The 15,165-nt window shown below is 44.9% G+C and overlaps 1 protein-coding gene across 24 annotated transcripts in view; it reads right to left on the reverse strand.

The window, feature by feature from the left end:
- The window catches only part of FNBP1 (formin binding protein 1), a 144,325-nt gene that overhangs the window by 13,862 nt on the left and 115,298 nt on the right, over nt 1–15,165 (reverse strand). For 4 of the 24 annotated variants that reach the window (XM_082696012.1, XM_082696011.1, XM_082696005.1 and 1 more), the window contains exons 9-13: nt 14,695–14,892; nt 13,568–13,750; nt 10,451–10,534; nt 7,850–7,864; nt 3,972–4,081 (exon numbers count right to left, since the gene is read on the reverse strand). In XM_082696012.1, the coding sequence (XP_082552138.1) occupies nt 3,972–4,081; nt 7,850–7,864; nt 10,451–10,534; nt 13,568–13,750; nt 14,695–14,892 (590 nt within the window). The remainder of the gene's footprint in view (nt 1–3,971; nt 4,082–7,849; nt 7,865–10,450; nt 10,535–13,567; nt 13,751–14,694; nt 14,893–15,165) is intronic. The other 20 variants (XM_082695997.1, XM_082695996.1, XM_082695995.1 and 17 more) reach the window with 9 other exon arrangements.

A 15,165-nucleotide genomic window follows, 5' to 3' on the forward strand; every position in this document is an offset into this window, starting at 1 on the left:
GTCCTGGGATCGAGTACTGCATCGGGCTCTCTGCTCTGCAGGGAGCCTGCTTCCTCCTCTCTCTCTGCCTGCCTCTCTGCCTACTTGTGATCTCTGTCAGATAAATAAAGAAAAAATCTTTAAAAAAAGAAAATCTTCCAACGACATGTTTGTATTTCTTGTACATACTCATGTCAAAGGGTTAACAGTATAACCTTTTCTATGTTTTAAGATTGTACAGTCCTACAGCTTTAAACTGAACTGTTTGTTCCTTGAAACATTTAATGTTTTAATTCAATTTAATGTTATGAAGTTGACCTTCCTAAGCTGAATAGTTTGAGGTTTTTTTTTGGCCTGAAAGTCAGTCATCTTCTGGCTGGCACTGGTCAAGCAGTACCTTTTTCCATTCTCTTTTTTTCAACCTTTCTATACCTGTATGTTGGGTTGTTTTTTTTGTTTTGTTTTGTTTTGCTTTTTTTTTTTTTAAAAACCTTATGAGTTAGCTGTGCCTTTTATAGGCTGTGGATTTGGGGTTGTTGTAGCTTTGTCTAGTCTGAAAATCTAATTGGGATGTGTAGTCTGTTGACACTGAACATACTCATTTTATTTTACAGATTCTATGTGCCAGGCATTGGTCCAAGTACCTTCCATATACCGACACATTTAATCCTATTAACTTCCTTTTCAAGATGAGGAAACAGAGGTAAGGCTAAGAGGTTAAGATCAAGAAGAGGTTAAGAAGGGGTGCCTGGGTGGCTCAGTGGGTTAAAGCCTCTGCCTTCGGCTCAGGTCATGATCCCAGGGTCCTGGGATCGAGCCCCGCATCGGGCTCTCTGCTCCGTGGAGAGCCTGCTTCCTCCTGTCTCTCTGCCTGCCTCTCTGCCTACTTGTCATCTCTGTCTATCAAATAAATAAATAAAACCTTAAAAAAAAAAAAAAAAAGAAGAGGTTAAGAAGCTTGTCCAGGGGCGCCTGGGTGGCTCAGTGGGTTAAAGCCTCTGCCTTAGGCTCAGGTCATGATCTCAGGGTCCTGGGATCGAGTACTGCATCGGGCTCTCTGCTCATCAGGGAGCCTGTTTCCCACCCCACCCTGCCTACTTGTGATCTCTGTCTGTCAAATAAATAAATAAAATCTTAAAAAAAAAAAAAAAGAAAGAAAGAAATAGGTGGAACCAGGTTTGAACCCAGGGTATTAAAAGTTTTTTTTTAAAGTTTTATTTATTTAAGTAATCTCTACACCCCACATGGGGCTTGAACCCACGACCCCAAGATCAAGAGTCACACACTCCTCTGAATCAGTCAGGTGCCCCTGAACCCCAGGGTATTTTAAATCTACCCTCATGCTTCGTGCTTTGATGACTCCTGCCTTGTTCCTCTTGGACAAGACGTAAGTTGTGTGAGAGCAGATGTTTTCATGTGTTTTGTTCATCGTTTTATTCCCAGGGTCTAGGATATTTCCTTGCACACAGTAAATGCTCAATAAATAGTCATCTAGTAAACCGTTAAATGGCACTGGACTTTTTTTTTTTTGTGTAAGATTTTATTTATTTACTTGACAGAGAGAGAGAGAGAGAGATCACAAGTAGGCAGAGAGGCAGGCAGAGAGAGAAGGGGAAGCCGGCTCCCTGCTGAGCTAGAACGGGGCTCGATCCCAGGACCTGAGATCATGACCTGAGCCAAAGGCAGAGGCTTAACCCACTGAGCCACCCAGCGCCCCTGGCACTGGCCTTCTTACCAGCAAGGCCGCTGTGAGCGTTAAAAGGTTAACCAGCTTCTACGGCCACAACCCAAGTGGCAGAGAAAGTTTTCTACCTAATTCTTGGACAACAGTGTCCATGACCTTCTACAATGTCATTTCAAATACCTGAGTCAGAACTTCTCACTCCAGTACGGAATATAACTGCTCAGTTATTCCACAGGCCGAGGTGTAACGGGTTGATACATGCAGGACCCTTTTTATATTTGGTTCTGCGTGTAATAAAAAGGATAAAGAAAACTTTCATCTCCTGAGGTATATTTCCTTTTTTTTTTTTTTTAAAGATTTTATTTATTTACTTGAGAGAGAGACAGTGAGAGAGAGCATGAGCGAGGAGAAGGTCAGAGAGAGAAGCAGACTCCCCGTGGAGCTGGGAGCCCGATGCGGGACTCGATCCCGGGACTCCAGGATCATGACCTGAGCCGAAGGCAGTCGTCCAACCAACTGAGCCACCCAGGCATCCCTCATGAGGTGTATTTCTAACACAGAACAAAGTTAATTATCTGTGCTGCTATTTGTTATGCACAGTAACAGTGTCCATAAAACCACCCATTTTGGGCGCCTGGGGGGTGCTCAGTTGGTTGAGCGTCCCACTTGATTTCGGCTCAGGCCATGATCCCAGGGTCGTGGGAGCCACATCAGGGCTCTGAGCTGGCGGGGAGTCTGCTTGAGATTCTCTCTCTTCCTCTGCTCCCCTGTGCCCCCGACCCTCTACCTACCCCGTGATCTCTCTTGCTTTAAAAAACATTAAAAATATAAATAAACAAATACATAAAACCACCCATTTTTCAGAAGTTGTTCTACCAGCAGTAAACAACTACTTTTTTGTACTAAAACTACCACTTTCATGGGGCGCCTGGGTGGCTCAGTAGGTTAAAGACTCTGCCTTCAGCTCCGGTCAGGATCTCAGGGTCCTGGGATCGAGCCCCATCAGGCTCTCTGCTCAGCGGGGAGCCTGCTTCCCCCTGTCTCTGCTGCCTCTCTGCCTACTTGTGATCTCTGTCAAATAAATAAATAAAACCTTAAAAAATAAATAAATAAAACTACCACTTTCACACTAGACTGTACTGCTGCCTAATCGATTTTGTTTGTTGGCTTTTTGCATGACCAAATTTTATTTTATTTATTTTATTTTACTTTTTCGCATTACCAAATTTTAACTCCAGCTTTGCCACAATGAAATTTATGTAGAATCCCTCTCTGGCCTGTTTACAGGCCACAAAACCTCAAGTTATCTTTTAGAAAATCTCAAATAGATGAATGATTCCCGGATTCACTCAGTGAGAATTTATAAGGTGAGAGACAATAAAGAAAGTGGTTTTTCCATCAGGATCACTAGCAAGTAGCCCCTAAGTGACAGGAAAGACCTACGGTCTACAAATGTGGGGAGGGAAGCGCAAATGAAGAGATTATCAACTCTTTTCGTCTTATTTTTTGCATATACAACATCCTGGGGTCAAACTCACAGAACGGCTCAGAAAACGGGGAACCCCAGCCGTGGGATCCTGACATAGGAGCTTCTCAAGAGTGGGAAAACATCACCCCGCAGGCGGCTGGTGGTGTGTGTAATAAGACATAACGTGATTTGTTTTCTAGACACTATCAGTAGGCTCTACAACAAGGTACAGAGACGTGAGAACCTCTGGGAAGGCTGACTGTCACTTATCCTCAAATAGGAAGACAAGGATATTTTAGACCCAAAACTAGAATGTGGGGCAAGGGAGGGGGGTGGGACTCACGCCACGCTCCTCTTCCTCATTTGTACATACTTGTAATTAAAAGAAAAGAGGGTGGGGGATGGGCAGAGCAGGTGAATGGGAAGAAGGGGACGCTTATCGCGATGAGCCCCGAGTCGCGCACCGAAATGCTGGGTCACCGTAGCGTCCACCTGAAACTCACAGAGCACTGGATGTTAACTGTCCTGGAGATAAAATTTAAAACTTAAAAAGAAATAAAAATTGGAAAAAAAAAAAAAGAAGTATGGAAATACAGAGGAAGAAAAAAACCAGATAACCAAATGTATTTTGTTCCCCAAACTCAGAGTAAAACCTATTTGTTAAAAGAATTCTCCCGCTCTGCAATGAAGCCATCCGGTAGACCCTCCGTGAAAGAAACAAACAAACAACAACAAAACCCCGCACCGCTGAAATCATCACTCTTCTTGAAGCTAATCTGGGATTTCCCATCTTTCACACTAAACCCGAATCTCGTAATAAGTCGCGTCGCTCCACGCTACCTCTGATCCATCTCCTTCTGAATTTCTTTATTTAATTCATCGACTTTCTGCTGCAGCTTCTTCCTTCTCTGCTCCGGCGGGAGGTTGCTGAAATCCTCAGGCGTCGCACCCTGCGGACACAAACAGGCTTGAGCCCGCGCTCATCCCTGAGGACAGACACAGGACGCCTGCATGACGCAGCCCCCAGACACCGGGGGTGCCGAGGTCCGCGTGTGTTTTCATGACCAAGAGGGAAGCTCTTTCCCAGGACACCCAGCTGAGACGTAAGATCGATGCATGCAAACTGCAGAGAAGTCCCACACACCGGCTCGGGGTCCAGGTCCGCTCGCCCAACCACCTCGGCCAAGGCAAGCAGCAAGGCTGCAGACGGGGAGGGGCAGAAGAAATTCCGGCCCCCCCAAGACTCGGGGAAGACCACACTCTGAGGCAGAGCCTTCCCTTGCCCGTCAGTGTTGGCGGCAGCGCTGGAGCATGAAGGACATCTGAGGTGTCTGCTCCTTTCCTACCACACAGGGACAAGTGCCCCCCTTCCACGGTCTTGTGTTGAACGCTCCGCTTTACTCCCTACCCGGGGTCTTTCTTCCCACTTCCCCACACAGGCTGAGGCCCAAAGTTTCCATCCCCACCAAGGGACAGATGGGACGTCTGGTCCCTCAGGTATGTGGGGGGAAGGGTCACTAAAACATCTATCCCCCCCCCCACCCCGCACACTCCCCTCCGCTGCCTCTAAAAGTCGGGTCACTCCTTTCTGACATCTGTAGGCTGACCTCAGAAAATCCACATAGAACGGGCTCCCGGACCTCCACACCAACTCCCCAGCATCCGAAAGCCATGCCAGCTGTTTCCAATCCAGCAGAAGGAGCCTGTTTTGATATCTGGAACCCCTTTCAGAAACAATTAGGATCTTTCCTCGGTGCGTACGGTCTCAGTAGAAAACCCCAACAGCGAGCTTCCAGACTCTTCCAGGTGCTTACGAGTCAGGAGCTTCGGCTAGAGCTGTTGGGGGATCAACTGCCTTTGATTCCATGAAGGGATTTTCATAAACAAAGAGAAATGGATTCAATCGCCAGGGATAAGCCAAGGAATTTAAAAAGAGATTTTACTTTAGAGCCAATGAAACAGGCTAGCTGGGGCGCGGGGGTGGAAAGGAGAGGACCCGGGGAATGTAATTCCAAAATCGAGCTGAATTGGCCAAAGCAGCTGACATGGTGCTGGTGACCCCGGCTCCCTGGCTGCTTGGGACCGAGCACCAGGGCTGCTGTGCCGGGAGGTGCGATGCAACCGCGCTTACCGCAAGGCCACGCGCACACCTTCCGGCTGATGTTTAGACTCGTGTGTGTGTGCGCGTGCCCGCGTGTGTTAGAGAGAGAGAGAGAGAGAGGAGTGAAACCAGAACACAAGTGGCTAGTCCGTCATGGCAAGCCAAGCAAGGTCAGTTGCCTGTAAAGCGAAAATGACCCAAACTCATCTTTCAGCACCGAAATCAATCAGGCTGCTTGTTTCCGGCCCCGGGCGATTCTCGGGTTGGAACACGTGCAACCTGAATCGTGTGCTTTTCACTTCGCTCAGCTCCAGCACCGAGCCCAAAAGCACAACACCTTCTCTTCCTGCCGAGGTTACTTAAATCACATCAGCGTGTTTTCTAAAATTGAGGGGATTGTTTTGTTTTGTTTTGTTTTGAGGGCTGGAATGCCATAAAACAAAAGGCGTGCTGCTTCGGAAGCCAGGAAAGGCAAGGAGGGCGCCAATGTGAATTCATTAATAGTTACTAAGCCGAACTGCGGGCTAAGAGTCCCAAAGAATTTTTCCTACAAAGAATGGAAAAGTTCTCATCTCTGCGCTCGTGAATATGGTGGCCACACACGGCTACTGAGCCTTTGAAATGTGGCCAGGACGACCATGGAACTGAATTCTACATTTTTATTGGATTTTAATTAACAAACATTTGAATAGGCTTGTGTGATGGATGGCCAGCATACGAGATTCAGGGGTAGACTGTGAGCATGTGTAAGGTTTGCAGGGGTGTATAAACACTTGTGACTTATAAACAGATTCCTTACACAGCAAAAAATTTGTAACTTCAATTACTTACGAGAACTAACTAACTAACTAAAGGAATAAGTTAGGTCCCTTTCGATAGGTATTCTATGTTTCTGTATTGTTATTTAGAAACTAATCTCATGAACTGTGCCTCAGACAAACTGCATTGCCCTTGGAGGCTGAGGTCACGGCTTCTTCTAGATCTGAAGCAGTGTTAGGTGTCTGGAAGTACCTTGAAAGGCCATTAAGTCTTGGATGACTTTAAGCAATACTCTGACCTAGGATTCGTTTTGCAATGAAGGAATTTATATTTCCAGCTTTGAGTCAGAGTAGACTTTCTGAAATCTTTGTTGTGGTCCAGTCTGGAAACAGACTGGCCCCATGGGTGGCACTGGTTTTGCAAGATGGGTCAACGTGTGTGGGGATATTTTAAGTGGCTGCTGCTCTGGAAGGACCTTGTTTTACACACTTCTGGAATCAAACGTTTGCTCTGAGCCTCTCCCCACAGGAGCACAAGCTACAAGCACAAGAAGTGTAAGCGGCTTCTTTGGAGTTCACACCTTTTTCACTTCAGGCATCTTTGGGCAACACTTCCCTTCTTTACTGGCTTCCAAGTAATGGTAAAAAGCAACAGTTCCATACCAGCTTGGTCAAATGATTTCTATTTCAGGCAGAAAGACTGCCCAATTTTATTAATACTGTTATCTTTTGCTTCCAGCGCTTCAGCAAAAGAAGAAATACAGACAGGGCAAGGAAGAAACCCCAGCGCCTGAGAGACTCCTACTTAATTGAATTCACATCCATGCTGCTGCCCAACTCAGTTCATTGAAACATTTAGAGTGTTTTCCTTCTCGTAGAGACCTGAATTAAGGACTCGTCTGGGGATTTTATTTCATAGTCTAAGAAATGTTCCATTTAACAAGATATTCGTTTTCTCTGGGGTTGGGCTAGTTGTCAAATACTGAGTCAGGTTGAAAAAATTCTGGAAATCCACATGTATATGTATCCATGTACAAGGACCACCAGAAACTCTTATCCTGCATCATCAACAGCAATGCAAAAAGTAGTTGACCTTATTCCTGGGTGAATTGTTACAGTGTATCATTGTCCATAATTTTAAGACATTCTCAGCTGTGGTGTTTAGAATACTATGTAACTTAGAATACTATGTAACTCTGACATACAGTTAGGGGTTACAGAGTTAAAAAGTTTCTTTTAATAAATTTAATGATTAGTCTGTTTACTAGGGCTATGCGATTAGGTAGGAACAACACAAGACACTAAGTAAATTATTTTAGAATTTACTAAATTCACTGTCCATAAAGTCATCTTGTGATTTCTTAAATCAGCTATGCAGAAGGCACCCACATATTTATATAGCGACTTAAAGATCCCATGGGTTGTAATTCTCCCAGGCTGCATTGGAACTGAGTTTGAGACTGGCACCATTCCTGCCCGTCTCCTTCGGGCTCACTGTGCTTTTCACCTGCTTCTGTGGCTCCCAGGGAGAACATCTTTAGCTGTTAAATTTACTTTTACTCCAAATGATCCATAAATAAACTCCCCAATATCAAATATGTGTATTTCTGGTCACATTTTAAATAAAGTTTATTAATATCTGCCATCCTCTGAAGGCCCCAGTAAGAAAGGAGACCAAATCATGAGTTAAGCGTTAATTTTCTTAGCAACTTGAAAAGATTAAGATCGCCCCTCGTGGATTTTGGACCTTTGGATTGCACAGCTCTACTGAAGAAACACCAACTAAAGCATACGCAACAGAAACATACACCCAAAAAACCTGATTAGATTTGGGACATGCATAGAATAATTGTGCTTACCAGCTTGAGAGAAAGCTTCATGTAAAAATTGAAGAGGTAACAGGGGAAAAAAAGAGAGAGAGAGAGAGAACACATCAGAAGAAGAGGAATTCGGTCAGTTGCACCGTATTAACATAACACATAAATTCACCTGTCGCTTGTGAAAATGACTTGCAGTGGATCTGTGCAAACGTTCACAAGAGGGTCTGGCCCCTGCCAAAACCTTCCTTTTGCTGCCACGTTGCCAGAGTAAAAAAATAAAGATAGAAAAGGAGAGGTTCTGTTCACAGTTCTGTGTGGGTCACATCGGTCTGGTTATAAGCTGAAATAAGTTTGCAGTTGGTGACACATGCTGATAATAAAAGACAAAAATAATCACACGGGCTTTTGTTCACCACATTTCACATGGAAAGTTTTACTCACAGGGGGGAGCTGAAGAGCAGTGACTTCCGCAGTAAGTAACGTATTTATTTATCTTAAGGAACTCTAATAAACGTGAAGACTGTCATTTCTCAAAGACACAAAGGCAAACTCTTGAGTGGGTGAACGGGTAACCGGGGGCTGGAAGTTGCTCCAGGAAACCATCTGCAGGATCCAGAAAGCCTTTCTGCACCAGGCCGGAGGCAGGACGATGCCCTTGCATTGCTTACCAACCCCCACACTGTGGAAGGTGTGTTCAGAGGCTCACATGCACTCTGAGCCCTACCCACAGGGGTTACAAAGCACCTGGAGAGCTAACGGGAGTAGCTGCCCTGAGAGTTACTGTTAGGAAACACCCAGTTATCTCAACTACCGAGGGGCACTCCTTGCTCTGCATTTCCTGACCATTATCAGGAGGCAGCAGGTACAATTTTGTTGGGCCTGGAGATTAGCAAAGGTAGAGTGATTACTGGACACAAAACAGATTAAAGGGCATCTCCAAATTATTAAAAAAAAAAAAAAAGAAACATTTGGCTCTTCGTTAACAGGTGAGATATACTCTATGGCCGGGAAGCAGTGTTTTGAGAGCATGGTGCGTTTTAACTTAGCTGTTGTCAATTCTAAAAGCTCAGGCAGCTGCAGTAGGATCAAAAATATGTTGGAGACCAAGGACCAAAGAACGAGCCCTTTGATTTTAAATTGGGAGTGCAGGGCGTTAAAAAAATTCCTTAACCAGGTTTAAAAAATCTTATTCTTAAGATGAACTAAAAATGGACACTTCTTTTCAAATAGGCATTAAGCTTTGAAAGAAATCGCCCCTATGGGGGAAAAGACTTTAAGAGGCAGCAAGACAAAACTTTTGGGAGAACGAGGCAGCAGGTACAGGCGTGCTCCTGACTCTCCCTGCGGCCCCTCCTGTGAGCCTTAGCACAGATCGGCTGATCACATCTTGAGTTCTTTACAGACAACACTCAGGGTGCACAGCGGAAAACTTGGCAAATATCTCCCCGGCAAAGCACGTTACCCCCTACAAATGTTTTCTCACACAGGATCGTCTAAACGTGGCAAATTCGAACACCTGACACTTGAACTCTGTACATACACTACCTGTTCTCTCTTCGGCTACTTCCGTTACTTACATGAGCATATCAATTATATGTTCTTTCTTAAGCATTCCAAAAGAAGAATTCTAACATCGAAACTAACAGCACAGGAATGATTACCACTTCATAATAAAAACGAGTCATTAGGATCGAAAATAAATCTGAGTACCCATAGGAAATCCCGGATTTTTGAGCCAAACGCGGTTTTCTGAAGTGGACAGTGATGGGCCCTCTACAAGAAGCACCATCACGGGGTGTGGTATCCTCATAACGATCAGACACCGGTTTTCCGTCTTAAGCTGTAAGCCAGCCAGTTAGATCATTTAACATGGGAAACCGAAGCCTTTGAGAAAATACTTGCAAAGACTGCATTAGGTGCACCGCGAGACATCCGAGGAACTAGAAAGCGGTCAGTTTCAGGCAACAAGTATGGAGCCTTGGGAGCCACACATGTCAATAACACATGAGGGGACACAGAGCCAGCGGGTCCATGTGTTACTGCACGGCCACAGGTACGAACCTCAAGTACGAAGAAAGGGGACAGTGAAAATAAGTACAGAAGTAAAGGTTGAATTATGGTCCGTGGAAAGTCACGGGACTGCTTTGTGACCTCACCCACGCCCCGATGATTGTTTTGGTTCCCCAAGCTTCACGGCATGACCCCCTTACGGATCCATCTCTTTCACACGGGGCGGGGGGGGGGGGTGTCCTCGCACGATCTACACGACCGCCGTCTGTAAGAATGTCCTCCTGGGACCACGCTCTGCGGCTGTGGTTATGGGTGAGATTCTGCCCTAGAATCACACCCGTGGACATCTTCTCAGACGGCAGTCACGATCGGCGAAGAGCGGGCAGAGCCAAGCTCCGTCCACTGCCGTTTTGGGGAAGCCTGGTTGTTCTTGGGAAGTTGGTTCCTTTTTCCCACCCGAGCTTTCCAGATGAAGTAACTTGGGGCTGACTTTATAGTAATAACTTGGCTCTTCCCATGTCCAGGTCACCCAGGGGAGAATTTCGTTGCCGGGTCCCCAGTCTTGGTGCTGTCCGAGGGGTTAGTACCTGAGCCATGACTCAATGCCCTGGCCGTCACAGGTCAACTTACAACATAGTCCCTAGCTTCAAAAGCATACGTGGGTTTCCCTATCGTCCTCTTCATGAGTTCTTTGTGAAAACAGAAAGACTGAGTCTGCCAATAATCAGCAAGAGAACAAGATAAAATGAATAAAATTAAAGTGACCATAAAATTGTAACATCTGACAAACAATCAGTAAGGATTTTCCAAACCTTTTGATCAACTGCGATGGGATTTTTTTTCCGTGCCATGAAATCTAACACATGGGGGGAAATGGGCCCATATTTTAGAATTAGAAGGCCCTTGTCGAGACCAGAAAGAGAAATCTTAATTTAAGACAACAAAATTACATTTGTAAATTGCAAGCAGAGACCACACTGTCTGGTTTCATTTTTCCCTGTCTTAGGTAAAGATGAAGAAATGGTTAGGAAAGCTCGGTGGCATCCTTTAGAAATGTTCAATGAAACAAGATTTTCTTACAGATGCCGGTGATTCACAACAACAAAAAAATTTTATCCTGGTTCATTATTTAGACACAAAATCAGCTATGCTAAGAAATGTCTGCATAGGGGTCACACGTTCGGATAATAGGAACAAAAACTGAAATCTGGATCTGAAAGCTGCAAAACACAATAAATTAATAGATGTGTTAAAATCACAGATCTGTTATTCTAGGTCACTTTTCCTATCTTTGGCACAACAGTCTTAAAGTTCTAAATGAGGCATAAAGGAAACAGAAGGACAGTATTATTTTCATGACAGGCCCCATAATCCATGTACCTTCTGTGTTGAGATTGTTTTAAAATCAAATTTATTATTTCCCCAAACTTCAGATTTATTTTTCATTTTTGAACTTCCTAATTTTACTTCTGTGATGCATTTCCTTTTTCTTTTTTTTTTTTCTTTCTTTTTTGTTCACTTCTACTTCCTGAAGGAAGGGACCTCCAACCTGACCCTCCCTGGGAACAGGCTGACCCAAAATGAAGGAAGCAGAAATATGTTTCTATTTATTCACTAATTCTTCTAGAACATTCTAGAACGTGTGTGTTAACTCTCGGGAAAACAAAGCAGGGAGAAAAAAAAAATTTTTTTTTAACCGAGTTTTTGTTGAGCACAGATTTAAAGAGTAGGCAATAAAATTCATTTTGCTCATTTACAATTTTTAAAAGAGGGATTTTCCTCTAAATCATCATAATAACCCATTCCTCATCCCACCCCTTTTTTAAAGGGGTCTATTTTTCCTAGCCGTCTTTCTCATACACTTATTGATTACTGACATTCTTTGGTCTTTCCCCAAACATTTAGAGAACATCATGAAATACAGATTCAGAAAACCATTTGCAACCAACACACTGTGGTGGTGTTGAGGGAATGACACAGACACAGAAACGAACAGTAAACAATCACAAATATTCCGCATACTTCATCGTGAGATTCCAAAAGACCATGCAGAGGTACTTGTTAGAAACAGAATAAACGAGTGCTTTGGTAAAGGTCTTGCAAGTGGCCGAGAGATGGGTTAACTGACTTACAGTTAACATAAAACTTTATAGTGTTGCAAAAACACCCTGGCCAGATGCTGGACATTCTTCCAGGAGTAAGTGGGATGGCAGGGGAGTTTTCAAAGCCAGCCTGATCGAGCCCGGAACTGGGATCTCATTATAGAGCTCAACGCGGTCCATCACCCACTTCCGAAGCTACGCCCTGCCTTCTAACAACGGCTCTCTTGAAATCTTGAGGAAATTACATGGCTAATTCTTAACCTGATATGCTGGGGAACCTTAAGACGAGATAATTTCGCCGACTATCTGTATCCTTTACAGAATTGGGGGAGGCTGTCCCTCTTTCTACTTATTTACTTATTTTAAAAATACGGGATGCTTCGAGAATTTGCATGTCATCTGTGCTCATCTCCTCTGTATCATTCCAATTTTAGTATATGTCCCACCCCTCGTTTTAGTCCCAGCTATTATACATTGATACTCTTTTTTACCCAAAGGAAGGGAAGAGTAAAAATTATGTTTCTACGAGAACACGTCCCACAGCCACTGCCTTGCAGTCCCCACAGATTGGGATAAAAGACCTTACTGGGTCCACGTGTCCATTTACTTCTGACCGCCATGCCTCGATCTGGGGATGGCTCTGGCTACACGGATCAGTTCGGTTTATTTGGGAGGCTCCAAACGACTTTATTCCACTTTTGTCCTCGCAACCAAACGGGCAACTCCTTTTGGTTCCTGGATCAGCTGCACAAAACCCTGTGCGTCTGGCACAGGTGTTCCTAACCGAACGGGCAAGCTTGAGTCGAGAGGATGTCCACTACCAAGTCAACCCTGTCCTAGCGGATGCTCCCCGAGTGTGGACGTCACAGCACCTCGGACGACGAGCACGCTATCTGACTTCACCTCTTCCTAACCTCATCTTTTGGGGCCTCGGTTTTCTTACCAGTAAAATAAGGATGTCATAGTGCCCAGGCTCACAGGGCAGTCAAAGACAACCACGGAACAGAGTCTGGTCCCCCATCAGCGCTCAGTAAATGTCAGCTGCTTATTATCTCCACCTCTAACGATAAATCTGGCCTTAGGCCTCTTCCAGCCAACAGACATTTTCTCACTATCTTCTCAGTTCCCCAACACAGCTCAAGAAACCACCGTAACCTCGGACATTTCCCCCTCGAACCTTGAGGCTTAGCTCAGACAGAAGCAGCTCTGTGACCCTCATGCTGTTCTCAGCAACCATCAAGCAAATGTTTTCTGCATCTACAGTGACTTCCAATTCCTCATCTCGGATGTCGCTGGCTTTGGAAACCGAATCTAAGCTTCCTTTTTGGGTAAAATCAAGGTAGAACATTAATGACTTAGATGTTTTCAAAGGGAAGTGGAGAAAGCCTTTCTGAAATGTGCTCGAGTCCCAGAGGACTCTGGGCCAGCCGCCTCGCTTTCTCTTCTTCTTTCTATCCACTCTGCTTCCTTCTTACTTCTCTCCTCCCCCGCTGGGGTTCTTCTTTCTAGCTACGGTGAAGCCCAGGTCCTTACTGTTCCGTGTTACGGGAAAACACAATGGATTCATTCACAAACAAAATAAGTCATGCAGAACGACACATGCGCCCAGAGCGCACAAGAGACAGGATTCCAGAGCAGAACTTACCCCACGCTTTAGGCTCCTGAAGCAGTGGATTTTGGGTTTGGAGACCATGAACTCGTTGAAGCGATGGGAGAGGGGTTCCTTTTGCTGCTTGGGAGACTGGGGGCCGTTGGGAACAGCAGAGGGTGAGGCAGAGGCAGGGGGGGGAGGGGGAGGCTGATGGGGGGATGTTAAAAGGGACATAAGCTACATGTAAGATGGAGCAGTGAGAGTAAAATCAGAAACAAGAAGATAAGACACAAAACAAAATAAGCATCAAATCATATTTGAAATCCAAAGCAAGTAAAACACAAACGATTACATATTTAGGCCATGGTCCAAAAGAAAACATGTAGAACATGACGAAAAGTGGAGGTTTTAGTCAGTAAAGCGACGGAAGAAGAGCAAGAAATCTGCGACCAGAAGCTCATGCAGGCTCTCCCATGCAAAACTACGTTAGTTACGCTCAACCAGTTAAGGCCAGAAAAGGGTCAAGATCTCTAAACCACCTAAAACCACCAGAGCTGGATAGGACAACATAGAGGACCTTAGATGCCAAAGTTGTCAAAACAGAAGACAGTCTTTGGGAAATTAAATATGCGGTTATTCTCGGGAGAGCGTAGTAAGGGTGCCTGGACCACACGGGACGCCCAGGTCAGCGCTGTCCCGCGCCTACGACCGCGCTACCGAAAGAAAACGCAAAATGTTCATGGAGGCACATGTTAATGTGAAGTCAAAACCCAAGCTATTAACCCATGGACACGATTTCGAATCAGAGCTGCTGATCAGCTGTTAGGAGAAATCCCGCACAGCACCCCCTCTCCCAGCCGAGGGGACCAGGCGGCTAGTGGACTTAGCGGTGAAAGGCGTGATGGGAGATGGCCAAGAGGTCAGTAGAGGTCAGTGTTAGTGTGGATGGCAGGAGTCAGGTGGCAATGCATCCGAAATAAGACAAACGGCCATGGCAAAGGGACCACCACCAAAGAGAAATCATGGTTCTTAAATAAAACAGCACGCTAGCTCTTTTTTTGCATTCTGTGAACTACAGGCTTACATTCTTTAGTTTTGTTTGATTTTGTTTTTTAAAGACTAACCGAGACAATCGCCACACTTTATAAAATTCATTTCACGCTGGGTCCAACCATCAGTACCTTATTTTTTTTGATGAAAGGCCATAGCTTTCCTTTGGATTTGCCACCAAACTTGAGCTCTGGTTTGCCTTCTCCTCGGGAATTCGAGAGGCTGTTATCCGACACAGTGCGTTTCATCGGCTGGGTGTAATCCTCAAATTCGATGTCCCCGGGAGGCTCAAACCCGGACTTATAAGCTTCTATTACCAGTTGGGAATCCTGAAATTATAGCCATCAAACACAAATGCATTCAAACACGTGCGAATACTTTTTACACAACGAATTATGATGGCCCCATACAGAGGCTATCGTAAAGAACTTTATCTCTATAGTTATCTACAGAATTATATCTACATTGATTGGTAACAGAGTTTTTCTAATGGTAGTTTTTTAAAGATTTTATTTATTTGTCAGAGAGAGAGAGAGCACAAGCAGGTAGGGTGGCAGGCAGAGGCAGAGAGAGAAGCAGGCTCCCCGCTGAGCAGAGAGCCA

This window comes from Mustela nivalis (assembly GCF_964662115.1).
Source record: "Mustela nivalis genome assembly, chromosome: 13".
Taxonomy (NCBI): domain Eukaryota; kingdom Metazoa; phylum Chordata; class Mammalia; order Carnivora; family Mustelidae; genus Mustela; species Mustela nivalis.